General features: G+C 35.8%; 1 protein-coding gene across 1 annotated transcript in view; it reads left to right on the top strand.

Moving 5' to 3' along the window:
- The window catches only part of cd109 (CD109 molecule), a 121,819-nt gene that overhangs the window by 91,286 nt on the left and 15,323 nt on the right, over positions 1 to 15,210 (top strand). Inside the window, exons 25-29 of the mRNA XM_051924726.1 lie at positions 2,534 to 2,762; positions 2,903 to 3,074; positions 6,693 to 6,883; positions 10,245 to 10,400; positions 12,731 to 12,796. Of these exons, the coding sequence (XP_051780686.1) occupies positions 2,534 to 2,762; positions 2,903 to 3,074; positions 6,693 to 6,883; positions 10,245 to 10,400; positions 12,731 to 12,796 (814 nt within the window). The remainder of the gene's footprint in view (positions 1 to 2,533; positions 2,763 to 2,902; positions 3,075 to 6,692; positions 6,884 to 10,244; positions 10,401 to 12,730; positions 12,797 to 15,210) is intronic.

The following is a 15,210-nucleotide window of genomic DNA, read 5'->3' as shown; positions in this document are numbered from 1 at the left end:
GGTACTGCTATTAGAAATCCAACTTGAATGTTCCAAGTACTAGTACTATTGTTTCATTTGCAAATCGGCCAGCCATGCTAAAGAGTCTGATTTCATCAAAACAAATTGGCCAATCCATAAGCATTTGGTTCTGAAGGAGACAAGTGTGGTACAAAAACCACGTCCACCCAACAGAGATATTTTTGCCTCCTCTGCATGAAAATATTTTCTGAAAGCAATGAATAAGGCAGGTGAAGAATTTTGATATTTGAGGCAGATGTTTCCATGAATAACTGATGCCAAGATTATGCAGGGGATTTAAATTGGTCTACAGATCTGACATGTCATTAACGACATGGGGTTCGAAGATCTGTTAGTGGGGACAGAGGAAATCGTAATGAAGACATTCAAGGATGTTGTTGAGAATTTTCTTGGCAACTACAGAGCCCAAACTACATCCAGCTGGTTGACAACATGCTTCAAGCATACAAAATCATGAAGTGCAATATGGTGCTAAAGATTTGTTTTCTGCATTCACACTTGGACATCTTCCCTGCTAAACTTGGTGCAGTCAGTGAAGACTATAATGAAAGGTTCTCCAAGACGTTACATCGGTGGAAAAGTAGCAAGTGGAATCTATCAGCACAGCTCAACTAGCACTAAAACTAGAAGCATCAGATGCTGAGTATAAACAAAACTCAGCCAAACATTTTTAGTTTTTAACTGAACTGCAATGTGTCTCATTAAGTGGTTAAACACGCTAAGTCAAAGTGTTGTTTCTCCAAATTTGTGTGTAATACAGTTAATCTGAAACTATATTTGCAGTCTGCCATAATTACCAGATTTGTTTTAGGAAGTGTGAAGGATGGCCTGGGCTCTTGCCCTGCCGGGACAGAGAGTGGGCCTAGAACATCATCCCCCTCCCAGATGCTACGTCACAGCCCACCTGGATTGCTGCGGTGCCACGGATTCTCACAAAATTGTGGTGGTTGCAAAGCCCTGCTACATTGGGCCACCTGGAAGTGATTCCAGACCTATCTAAAGAGTCACCTGGAGCATTCCCAAGAACAGAATTAAAGGAGCCAGCTGCCACTACTCCAAGAGCCAGAATCACGAGGAAAAGGAGCAAAGCTTGCATGTGGAGGTGACTGAGAGCCAGACAGAGAAGAGAGAAAAGTTCTGTGTGCTTTGTACTGTGTTGCTTTGGGGAACAAAGGAGAAGCACTTCCCCACTATAATAAATGTGTGTGTTGGGAAAATTTGTGTCTCTGCCTGTTGTGTTCAGGTGTTTGGGGAGCTGTGCACCCCCTGGTGGTCACAAGTAGCATCCCAGATAGCACTTCCTAACCATCAGTTTACAGCAGACCCATATTAGAAAATTTCTTGTGGCCAGCCCAGGTGGGCTGCAACCTAGCGTCCCAGGAGAGATTATGTCCTGGGCCCACTCTCTCCCCTGGACCTTCCATCATATAGGCATCCTGACCGGGCAAGAGCCCACTACAGAAGCAAAACCTTTGAAAAAATGTGTTGTCCAGTGTAACTGGTGAATCAAAATTAGGCTCTGTGAGTGAATAAGAGTGAACATACTCAGTTATGGATGGATGACCAGTTCAGTTTTTCTTCCTGTCTTTCACCAGAAAATGCTGCCTGGATAGGTTCTGACCCTTATGACCCTGAATTGAAAAATGATACACTTAATGGATGGATTAATTATGAATAATAATTGTAACAATTATTAATTATTAATAGAGTATATGAGATGTGCTGGTCATGTTGTTAATTATGTGGTGAGGAATTAATAAGTTTGAAACGCCTGCTCCAGTCACTCACTTATAGCCTGATCTTGAGGAAATAACTTAATCTACTGTCATTTCATGAGTAACAATAGATGTCTCTGTATGTTATTCTATAAAAGACAAAAGTAGCCATTGACTTCAGTTCAGTTCAGTTTATTTTTATATAGTGGATTTCCACTTCTAAAAACAGCACACTGTACACCAAATTAAGTTCGGTACAGTTTATAAAATTTAAAATATCATAAAATGTAATATTGAAATAGATAAAAAAATAACCTCAAACTGTATTTTAATTGACAAATGAACTTTCATGTATGTAGCACAATTCCAATGTGCACATCATATTTTATAGGTATAGAGCTGTATTGTGATTATGTAGATTTTGTTTTTTATATTTGGAGTGCTGTGTGTTTAAGAGATATGCACAGTGTCACATAGTGAGTAGTCAAAGCACAGATTTAAAAGGCACACTCGTGGCTTTTAGTCCAGTCAACTGGCCTATCTATTAATTAGATAGAAATACACGAAACTGACCCTTTGAACCCTAAAATATTTTAAAGAAAAAGGAAATTAACCTTTTTAGTGGTTCTTAAGTGTGTCCACAGTGAAGCAATATGCATCCTGCAGTTTCTTCTGTATGAAGTTTATTCTTTATCATGTACTGAGGTATAATAAATAAAGAAAAATGCTGAAAATATTAGAAATAAACTTTGCTCAATGTTAATAACAAATAAATATCCTTTTTTTTTGTATTCTAGGTTGTCTGCGTTTGTACTCAAATGCTTTTTGCAAGCTCGTCCGTTTATCTTTATTGATCCAATGGTACTGGAAAAAACAACAGCATGGCTTGTAAAACAGCAGAATTTCAATGGAGCCTTCAATGAGCCTGGGAGAGTAATACACACCGAACTGCAGGGTGGACATAACGGCCCCATCACACTTACAGCTTATGTTCTGATTGCTCTCTTGGAAAATGGAGAAGTCAAGGTGCTGAGGAACCTTATATTCATTTTAGTGTCATAATTGTTATGCATAATTGTTAAATGTATCTTGTGCATGATTAACATTATTTTCACATTTAACATTTTTGACATACCATGTTAATTTGTCATCATTTTTAATTTTAGAATGTATACAAAATGGAAATTTTGTCTGCTGTTTCCTACCTGGAAAACAGGTATTTGGAAGGCATCTCAGATAATTACACTTTGTCTATACTGACATATGCATTGTCGTTGGCTAAGAGCCACAATGCCAGCAATGCATTGATTGAGCTGAATAGAAGAGCAGATAAAAGAGGTAAATACACATTTCCATACCGTAAGGGTGAGGATGACTTCCAATGATATTATGAATGAAAGGAATCCTTGAACCATTCACTCTGTGCTTGCAAACTTTCAGTAAACATTTTTCTTTATGTACAGAAAGTTTTTCCTTTAAAACCTTATTTTTTATTCTGCTACTATTAACAGCACATCATGCATTGCACAAGCAGTATTTATATTAATTAGTATTTCTTGTTCTGAAACAATTTTCTTTTTAATATAAATAATAGAACGTGTATGGGTAGTTCTTTCAAGATAAAAATTTGTATTAATATAACCAAAATATGACTTTTACTTCTCATATTTAACCTTAGGATGGCATAGTGGCGCAGTGTTACTGCTGCTGCGTTGCAGTAAGGAGACCAGCATTTCTATCCCTGGTCCTCTCTGCATGGAGTTTGCATGTTTTCTCTGTGTCTGCATGGGTTTCCTCTGGGTGTTTTAGTTTCCTCCCACAGTCCAAAGATATGCAGGTTAGGTGGATTGACAATACCAAAATTGGCTCTAGTGTGTGGTTGGTGTGTGTGTGTTTTCACTCTGCAATGGACTGGTGCCCTGTCCAAGGTTTGTTCCTGCCTTGTGTCCTATACTAGCTGGGATAGGCTTCAGTACCCCCCACATCCCTGTTCAGGACTAAGCAAGTTAGAAAATGACTAGACATATGTAACCTTTGTTTGTAGGTTATTACAGGAAATGGAAAGTAACCACACAGAATTGAAAAAGGACGATGGAATGTGGCAAACCTGGTACCTCACATGTCCAGGGGCTTAGATTTGACTTCCACACTGGCCACTTACCTGTCTCAAGCTTGCACATTCCCCATCTAAATACATAGATTTTCTATGGGTCCTGCACACGTGGACATAAGTAATAGTGAGTGAGTTTTGGTGTGTGATTGTGCCCAGCAATGGACTGATGTCACATTCAGGACTGATGTGCACCTCCCACCTGATAGGCTCCAACCCTCTGTGTTCCTCTGTTGGACTCAGGATAGATGGATGAATAATGTCAATGTTACTAGCACCAGTAGTATACATTTCAGAGGGTACCACTGATGAACACAAAGCTGTATTTGGGAATACAGCAGCCAGAAAAGCACTGAAATTCATTGTCATTCTTTTAACCTGTATTGTATGTAACTCAATGCAGCCATTCCTAATTCAGCTGCTTGTTTAATATTTAGAGTATATTATATCCATCCATCCAACACAGGGCACAAGGCAGGAACCAATCCCAGGCAGGGTGCCAACCCACCGCAGTATATTATATCATTTATCTAAAATATTATTTAATCATTTGTTGTTTTTTTTTGTAAAAAATTATTTTTAATCAGCAGTTTGGGTTTTCATTTCCTTAACTATATTACATTTTTAGTTTAGTAACATAATCTAATATTCTCAAATCTGTTTAATTTAAATTCATTGTCACATAGGACAGCAGGGGGAACCAATTCTGGACAAAGCAAGCTGGCACAAGTATACTATACGAATGTGGAAGTGATCAGTTATTTTAAAGTACAAGAATCTGAAGTCAGGCTTTTTGAATAATGTGCTGCATTATTGAAAAGGATGTTTCTCCTACAAGCATTACTATCAAAATGTAACTATGGCAAGCCAAATTAACATTTAGAGATATCTCAAAATGAATTTTATGATATCTGGAAATGCATTTTAGATATCTCAAATTGAATTATAGATATCTAAAAATACATCTATTTTAAGATATCTAAAAAGAATCGTATGATATCTCAAACAGATTTCAAGATATCTTGAAGTGATATGCTGTACATTTTCAGATATCTGAAATGCATTTCAAGATATCTTAAATGCAATTTGAGATATCTTGAAATATGTTCATGTGCATTTTGAGATATCTCAAATACATTTCAAGATATCTTAAAATACATCTGCAGGCATTTTGAGATATCTGAAATACATTTTCAGATATCTTAAAATAGCTTTCTGCACATTTCAAGATATCTCAAATACATTTTCAGATATCTTAAAATCACTTCCTGTAAAATTTCTTATACTTTCAATGGAACTTCCTGCCTATTTTAAGATATCATGAAATGTATTTGAGATATCTTGAAATGTGCAGGAAGTCATTTTAAGATATCTTGAAATGTATTTTAGATATCTTGAAATGTGCAGGAAGTCATTTTAAGATATCTGAAAATGCATTTCAGATATCTCAAAATGAATTTGGGATATCTTAAAATGAGAAGGAAGTTATTTTAAGATATCTCGAAAAATAATTTAGATATCTTAAAAAGCATTTAAGATATCTTGAAATTCATTGTTGTTTCAGATATCTGAAATACATTTTTAGATATCTAAAATTAATTTCATGATATCTTAAAATGGGTCTCTGCTCTATTTCAGATATCTAACAATGTATTTCAAGATATCTAAAATTGTATTTCAAGATATCTAAAATGCATTTTAAGATATCTTTAAAAGGACACTCAATTATTTCAAGATATCTCAATAGCACTTTCAGATATCTACAATACAATTTAAGATATCTCAAATACATTTCCAGATATCTCAAAACAGCTTCCTGTCCATTTTCAGATATCTCAAATACATTTTCAGATATCTCAACATCACTTCCTGCTCATTTTCAGATATCTCAAATACATTTTAAGATATCTTATAATAAACAAGAAGTCCCATTGAAATAATAGGCAGTTTTACAGGAAATGATTTTGAGATATCTTGAAATGCATTTAAGATATCTTAAAATGCATGAAAGGTCAATTTAAGATATCTGAAAATTCATTTGAGATATCTTGAAATACAGACACAATTATTTTGAGATATCTGAAACTGTATTTGAGATATCTTGAAATGCATTTGAGATATCCCGAAATGTATTGCAGATATCTTAAAATGTAAAGGAAAGTATTTTAAGATATCTCAAAGCGAGTTTCAGATATCTTAAAAAGTAAATTACATTTTAAGATATCCAAAATTCATTTTGAGATATCTCTAAATGTTAATTTGGCTTGCCATATGTAACAATTTTTAAACTGAATGTGTTGTCTGTAGTTTATGTCTTTTTTTCTTAACTATTTCCACTATAAATGTTGTCTAGACAGTATGGGGAAAAGTGTTTTGACCTATACAATGTGAGTACAAGTACTACTGCTGACAACCTAAAATGGTCAATAAGTCTTTACATTTATGCTCATTTGGGTGTGCATCTGTTTCAGTGAATACTGGTATACAAGATAGCTAGCTGATAGATTCCACCATTATTTTAATGCTTTTTTCTAATGTTTCATCTTAGGTTTTGTTGTTTTTTTGCAAGTTTTTAGTTACCATATTAGATTGTTTAGTAGGAGGAATATAGCCTCTCATTGTGTGATGTTTATTTTAATAATTAACCATTAATAATGTAATATTAATAATGTTTAATAACATTAGTAATAAATATTTTCAAAAATTGTTAAATTAAAAATAATATGCAATATTAAATATTCATATTTAATAATTATTAATATTAATTAATAATTGCCTAGCTGTATTTTATTTGTTTAATTTTCTGAAGTATTGAACATTTTATATGATTGCTTTTGTATTACAAGGTGGCTCAATGTTTTGGAGTTCTCCTCCTATTGGCCAAGCTGGTTGGTGGCAGCCTCGCTCTTCTGACATAGAACTGGCCGCCTATGCCCTTTTATCACATTATACACAAGTCAAGATTACTGAAGGAGCCCTTGTTATGAAATGGCTGAGTCAGCAGAGGAATCACCTTGGAGGATATTCGTCCACGCAGGTAGAAATTCTAATCTTAAACCTTACTATTACTCTCACTTTACCTATTTTCTGTAATTTGGGTGACAGTACCTATAGCTGGGAAAATCTGTACTCATGTTACAACTAGATTAATACACTATGCTCAAAATATGTCCAGTTTAGCATATCATGATGAATTGTCGTACACTATACCAAATGCACAGCACTCTGCAATTCCATAAATGTGCTATCTCATAATATTATAATCACCATTACAGTATTCTTAAAGCTTTATGGGAGCTGGTAAACCCAGGTATTATTGATTCATAAATAGGGGACAATGCCTCTAGAGTATGTTTTGATAATCACAGAGTATGTTCATTTAACATAATTTGTGGCATTTCAAGAAAATGTGATGTGAATTTTGGGAGCAAGGAACTCGTAATTTTTTCCCATTGAAATTAGCAATGATTATGTAATGTTACGTTACGAATTTGTAACTTGCTTGAATGAATTATGTAATTCATTTGAACTGTTTATTTTTATTTTTTTCCCTGACTCTTATTTCAGTAGTACGGAGCCATGTTCCGTATTAATTCGTTCAAACAGATTATTATTGTTTTTCCACCTTGCAGTTCAGTTCTTATTACGGAGCCCCATACGTTTTTCCTGGCATACAGTTCAGTGAACCATAAGTGAACTGCAAGGTGTATATTAACATCAGTGAACTGGAAGAGGAAGTAGGTGGAAGACCACTGCAGTTGAAACGGTTCTTTTGAGGAGTCCTGAAATGAGTTTCAAACACAGTTCGAGTTACGAGAATTAATTTATGGAATTTTCTTAGAGAACGTGATATTCTGGAGTCAGTGGTTGAAACGTTAATAGAAGAAAAGGTAAGCTTAATATCTAGTCAATAATGGCACTGAATAGCATAGAATAGACCAAAACTATTAGCTCGCTATACTCTTCCTGTTCCAGTTCAACAAAGTGCATGTCAGGAAAAATAAATAGCTACTGAAATAAGACAAAAATAAAAATAACCAGTTCAAATGAGTTATGTAATTTGTTTGAATGAGTTAGTAATTCATTCGAGTGACTTACTAATTCGTTTGAGCGACTTACAAGACACAAAAGGTCATTGCTAAAGAGGCTGGCTGTTCACAGAGCTCTGTGTCCAAGTACATTAATAGAGAGGCGAAGGGAAGGACAAGATGTGGTAGAAAAAAGTGTACAAGCAATAGGGATAACCGCACCCTGGAGAGGATTGTGAAACAAAACCCATTCAAAAATGTGGGGGAGATTCACAAAGAGTGGACTGCAACTGGAGTCAGTGCTTCAAGAACCACAACACACAGGCGTATGCAAGACATGGGTTTCAGCTATCGCATTCCTTGTGTCAAGCCACTCTTGAACAAGAGACAGCGTCAGATGCGTTCGCCTTTGGACTGCTGCTGAGTGGTCCAAAGTTATGTTCTCTGATGAAAGTAAATTTTGCATTTCCTTTGGAAATCAAGGTCCCAGAGTCTGGAGGAAGAGAGGAGAGGCACAGAATCCACGTTGCGTGAGGTCCAGTGTAAAGTTTCCACAGTCAGTGATGGTTTGGGGTGCCATGTCATCTGCTGGTGTTGGTCCATTGCGTTTTCTGAGGTCCAAGGTCAACGCAGCCATCTACCAGGAAGTTTTAGAGCACTTTATGCTTCCTGCTGCTGACGAACTTTATGGAGATGCAGATTTCATTTTCCAACAGGACCTGGCACCTGCACACAGTGCCAAAGCTACCAGTACCTGGTTTAAGGACCATGGTATCCCTGTTCTTGATTGGCCAGCAAACTCGCCTGACCTTAACCCCATAGAAAATCTATGGGGTATTGTGAAGAGGAAGATGCAATACGCCAGACCCAACAATTAAGAAGAGCAACATGGGCTCTCATAACACCTGAGCAGTGCCACAGACTGATCGACTCCATGCCACGCCGCATTGCTGTAGTAATCCAGGCCAAAGGAGCCCCAACTAAATACTGAGTGCTGTACATGCTCATACTTTTCATGTTCATAACTTTCAGTTGGCCAGCATTTCTAAAAATCCTTTTTTTGCATTGGTCTTAATTGATATTCTAATTTTCCGAGATACTGAATTTGGGACTTTCATTAGTTGTCAGTTATAATCATCAACATTAAAAGAAATAAATATTTGAAATACATCAGTCTGTATGTAATGAATGAATCACTTTTTGAGTGGAATTACTGAAATAAATCAACTTTGTCATGATATTCTAATTTTATGACCAGCACCTGTATGCATGAGATTAATATATTTTAATAGTAAAATAGATTTATCTAATTTACATCCTTTTTGGCCAGTGTTAAAGGTAGGTAATTGAGAATCACACAATATATTGGAAATTTCTTCACAAACAATTACTAAAGTAGAATATGTTAGTTATAACAGAGTGCCTTTTACCAGGTGCTTGAAAATACTGTAGTATAGAAAGCTAAAGAAACTAAAAGCTGTGCAAAATTATGTTTATTATTACACTACAAAGTGACAATTAAACTACAAACAGATAGAAAATCAAAAACCTACTTCCCCACTGGGTCTGAATAATGATGCCTGATCCACATTTAAAATACTAATGTCAGACTTCAAAATCTAGCTCCATTAGAATAGTTATCCTGTGAATTACTTCATTCCAGAACCCATTCTTATGGGTTAAAGGGAGAAATACCAAAAAGTAACTTTTACCTACATTCCTACTCTAATGAAGAAGCAGGGTCTCTGCACATCTCCAAGGTACACTCTTCTTCGGGCAAACTCTATGCACCTAAAAGGGCTTATCACACTTCATCAAATCCTATCTGCCTTCAAAGTTAAGATACTGCTTATAACTCACCCGAAATAGAAACCCATCCCCCACATTCTAGTCACTCCATTTGGATGATTCACCTTTTACAGATTTTAATTTAACTCATGAAGTCAAACATTTTCATTATATTTTGATTATTAGATAGATAGATAGATAGATAGATAGATAGATAGATAGATAGATAGATAGATAGATAGATAGATACTTTATTAATCCCAGGGGGAAATTCACTTGCATTCCGGTTTCTTGTGTCCTAAGTACTCAACAATGTTTAACCTGATTTATCAATATTGTATACAGTGATTTTTACACTACATTAAAATTCCTGTAGAATAAATAGTCAGTTTTCATTTTGGGTCAAAGACAACTTTGCTGTTTTTCACTTATATTGCCACCAAGACAGAGCCTGCTGTTTTGAACGTTGGTTGTGTTATACATAGGTGAATTTCACAATGCTTTATGTATTGAGGTGCTTAAAATTTGATTCTACTCATTTGTTTTATTGTTTGACTGGAACTTTTTTGTTTTTAATTGCAGGACACTGTGATCGCCTTACAAGCTCTGTCTCAATTTGCAGCTAACTACAGCTCAAGTAATACCAGCCTTAATGTTTCAGTTGACATTGCTGGTACAGAAGAACCAATAATGTTCAGAATTAATTCAGAAAATCTTTTAGTGCTTCAGAGCCAGAAGGTCAACAGATTTTTCTTTCTTAAGGAAATTTTTATTTCATGTTACATGAAAATAAAGTTTTCAAAAATACAAAATAAAACTGAATAGTCTGAAAGTATTTAATTATTTAACGCCATACAGTTTTATATGGAGTACTCGTTATCTACAATAAAACTGCAAACTGCCATTTAATTACTATTGTAGCATTTATGACTCAGGGTATACTAGTGTGTAAATACAAATAGTATACTGATGAACATTATATACTGCCTAACAAAGTTTGGCAATAACAGGTAAGGAATGACACTAAGATTAGGGAAATGCCAACTGATGTACTATTTTTTGCTTTTGTAAGCTTAATATTAGTCAAAGTTCAGCCAGGTCTCTTCTGGTGTGGACTGTGCAGTTCACCAACTGACAGCTTTGCAAATAGGTACCTTTAGACACTGAGAGAATATATGTTAGTATTACGATAAAAGGAAGCTGAGTAGAATAAAAACTTGAAGAATCAGAAATAGAAGGCAAAATAACCACCAGTCACATGCTGTTAAGAACAGGGGTATGTGTTGTAAAAGTTAGGGGGGCACCACTGAGCCCCAAAACCCACAAAATAAAGGTTTTTATTGCACAAAATAGCTTCTTTTACAGATAAACTTCACAGCCTTTCGATAAACTACCCCTCCTTTTCCTCCTCCAGTTGAGCTTTGCCTTTTCCTTCCTGACTCCGACTCACTTGGAGGAGGCTGGACAGCTCACTTTTATGTCAGACCTGAGACTGGGCACCGGGGCATAGCCTGATGGAAGCACTTATGGCTCAGACAGAACCCTTCTGAAACAGGGAGTCCCTCTCCCTGCAGTACCCCCTGGTGGCACCCAAGGACCCCGACAGGATTGTCCCTCAGGACTACAACTCCCATAACATCCCTGCGGGCATCCTTACTGGGTCTACAACAGCAGAGCACTGCCATCTATTATACAGGGGGAGGAACTGCTGTTGCTATCCCAGCTCCCCCCTACTGTCCATTAATTTATTCCTTTGTATGGGATGTTGAAACAGCCCCATCCCAGCCGGGTGATGCGTTCTTCTATACTGTCCTTCCATTACTGTGTCCCGGCGAAGAAATGGTCTAGCGCAGGTCTTACAGTGTTTACAGCAGACATGAGCCCAGGACGATAGCTTAAGGAAAATGTTGATGCTTAGATAAGTATTTAATAAAAAAGTCAAATCCAATTTTTCCACAGTTTTTAGTTTTTTTTTTCTTTTTTTTTTACAAGCATGCACATATGCAGCTTTTTAAAAAGTGATGTATTTTAAGATATTTTAGCTTTTAGTTAAAAGAAATTTTCATCTTGTATTATATGTTACACACTTTTTGTAAAAGAGGACTTTCATAAATTTTGGAAAAATGAAATATTATTGCACAATTTCGTATTGTTCATCTTTGTTTACAGTAATGGCATACCACTCTCATGAGTCAGTCAAATGGATAGCATTTGTTTGGTTTACTAGGGTCATTTAACTGTTTATGGTTATAGTGTTTGAACATAATCTCATATTTCAGAGTACAAGCATATATTCTCAGAATTTTTGAATCATAAATCCAAAGCCTGTTTGAAGGTTGTCAAAAGCAAATGAATAAACAATAAGAATTTTAATATGTGCTCTAATGAAGGGTGTTGTTATTGCTGTTGTTTGTTATAATATTTCTTGAGCTTCTGTAAAAAGCTAAGCTTCCCCTTTGGAACAAATAAATTAATATCTGTCTAAAGTATTGGCGGAGTGGTTGCTTTGAGGCTGGAGATCTGTGCCGACAATCAGAAGGTTGCTGGTTTGAATCCCGTAAATGCCAGAAGTGGCGCAAGGCCCTTAAGTTACAATTGCTGCATCTTGGGTATGATGTTAATCTACATCCAGCCCTCCAAGCAGGTCCTCCAACTTACAGGGTAAACTTGTGGGTTGCTTGCAGAATTGGCACTCCTGCCCTCACCTTGCTCCATTGTGGTGCTATGGTGTCACCCGCTACATTCGGGTCCCAATCCAGGTGGTTCGTCATGTGGTAGGTGTGACAACGTGCTATCAATGCATGCTCACAACCTCTTCTAAAGTATTATGTATGAAAAAGGAACAGGTTCTTTTAATGGACTGGAAGTATGCAAAGACTATTCTTAAATGTAATATGGTGCACATATTGGCATAAAACTATTGCTACAGTTACACGATTGTTTTTACTTAAGCGAGAATGTAGTAAACAGTAGCAAATACTGGAGCATGTATTGTTCTTTTTACTGTTTCATAAAGTTGATCCTGAAATAATATTGCAGGCCAATCACTTCTGCACTTTGTTTTACAGATTAAAACTCAGAACAATATGCAGCTTACTGTTAAAGCATTTGGAACAGGGTTTGCCATTTTTCAGGTATTTTACTGTATCTCTTTTAATATTTTAATATTAATGACAAAATATTTTAATGAAAACACGTTTTCAGTTTTGATGTTTATGGAAATATTTTTTAATGTGAAAATGCACATGCATATTTATGAGAATATTATTATTTTTAAAAAAACAATAATAGTGGAGAAGTGATTAATATTACTGTTACACAGGTCTAGGAGAATAGGTTAGATCCCCAGCATTATTACTGTCTATATGACTCCCCATGTCTTTATGAGTACTTTAGTTTGATTTCCAAAGATGTGCTGCTTTGTTGTTGTGTGGTCCTATTCCTCTTTATACTCTTTATTATGTGCACCTTAACAGAATGCCCCAAATCCCATATTCTTACCAAACTGTCAGGGTTTACTGCTACTGTTCAACACTTCACACTTTCTTTTATATCTGTATCTCCAGGCAGTTAGATAGAGTACCAGAACAGGCAGGAGTGAAAGTTACACATTTATTCATGCATTATAGATAATATGCCCAAAATAGCAGAGTACAGTGAGTGTTGGTAAAATAATACAACTTGAAAACTGGCTGCCAGGTAGCTCCCTATCTTATTATGATGATGTGGTCTGGCATGATCCTTTGATGGATTTGGAGAAATGGTCTGTCAGAATATGGCCACCGGGAGAGAGAGATGGCCTAGCCTCCTCCATGGACTGAGGATTGCAGAGAAAAAGAGAAGCATGGAAGCCTCCACTTATTATGGCTCCTGACACAACTCCCAGACTAGTGTGGGGTGCAGCATTCATGATTTAAACAGTTCATGTGCAACCCATCCCAAGTTCAGCAGCTCTGTTCCTGTATGTAAGTATCCTGTCCATTTTCAGGCAAACAAGTACAAGGATACACAGAAAAGTTGGTCATAAAGCACCAGACAATTCTAGTCATATCTCCTCCTCCCTGTCTCAGATGGTGCTTTTCTTATCAATGATCACATTCCTTAAAAACCTGGGGGTAGAAATTATGATGGTTTACTTTCAGAGGGGTGCTTCTTTATTTTTAACAAATTGTTGTTAGTTACAATTCACCAATGCTACCATATAGAGCATTTCTGCTGTTTAAGGTAGTGTCCTGTAAATCTCTTTTTTAAAATTTCTGGATGTTGTAAACATCTTTGTGGTACATTTAGCTAGTAAAAACCTAATTACAGAAATTAAACTTTGCATTATTTTTTTACTTTGCTTTCTGGTTTGGGCTTTGCCTTGCAGTGTGAGACTCGATTTTTCCTCTGATCATTTGATTCTATGTCTACTTCTTTCTTTTAACTCTGACAGAGTGTGACAGAACATTGGACTCATTCTTAAGCCATCTTTAAATCCAAAAAATGAGCCTTAGAGACTAAAGTGTAACACAAATAATATGAATTAATTGCAAAACAGGCAGTTAACAAAGTATTGGAGCCTGTGCTCCAACTGCGTAAAAAACAACAAAAAAAAACTAATCGTAGCAATTGTATATATACTGTAGGTGTTGTAAGCCACCTTGGTAAAGATGTCAGCCAAGTAATGATAATTTGTATTTACTGCCTTTATTTTTTATTGTACAGATTAGATATTTTTTAACAAATTATTGTAACCATGTATGCTGTGTAAAATGAAGAATGATGAGGCACTAACATTCCTTAAATTGTGGTATTTTATAATTTATTTAAATTTTTTCTTGAAATATGTTTGTGAATTTGTTGTACTATTTTTAAATTGGTAGTGTTTATCTTGCATTGTGATGTTCTGTATAGTATTTGATTATATTTATATGGAGAATATTACTTATTATTTTTACTATTGAGATTAGATTGAAACCCTCATATAGTTATTTTTGTAATATATTTTTATTATATTAAGTCACTTGCTGCATTCTGTCCTAGTATGAGACAGATAACAGGCAACAATCTTCCATAGGCAGTGTTATGCATGAAGTAGTTCAAAAGAGCGTGTTCATGAATAAGCTAATTTTTCTAAGAATGGTGAACTTAATGTAATGATTTGCAAGTGAAGAACTTGAACGTGAGCTAATTCAGTTTTATGTGACATTCTGGATCTGGTTTAGGTGCAGATTAAACGTTTTGCCTTACCCTCTAATATACGGGTGGAACCGAATCCGAATACAGTATTCGGATAAGCACAAATAGTGGATTTTTATGAATATTTATTTCCTACAAATTTTTTGCCATTTATTTGTATTCGGAAAAAATAACGTAAAGTCAAATAGGCACTATTTGTGTCTGCCTACTTGTGCTTAAGCTGCACCCCCGGTGACATGAGCACGCAGTGAAGGTCCACTTATGCATTCAGGAAAACGTTGTACTTCGCGAGGCCACTTTATATTTTTCCCTGTTGGACATGCAATATGTGACGCGAATTTTGACCGGCAGCGTAACAGGTTAGTTC

This window comes from Erpetoichthys calabaricus, chromosome 3 (genome assembly GCF_900747795.2).
Source record: "Erpetoichthys calabaricus chromosome 3, fErpCal1.3, whole genome shotgun sequence".
Lineage (NCBI taxonomy): Eukaryota > Metazoa > Chordata > Cladistia > Polypteriformes > Polypteridae > Erpetoichthys > Erpetoichthys calabaricus.
The sequence above is the reverse complement of the archived record's forward strand: the minus strand, read 5'-3'. Positions and strand labels throughout refer to the sequence as shown.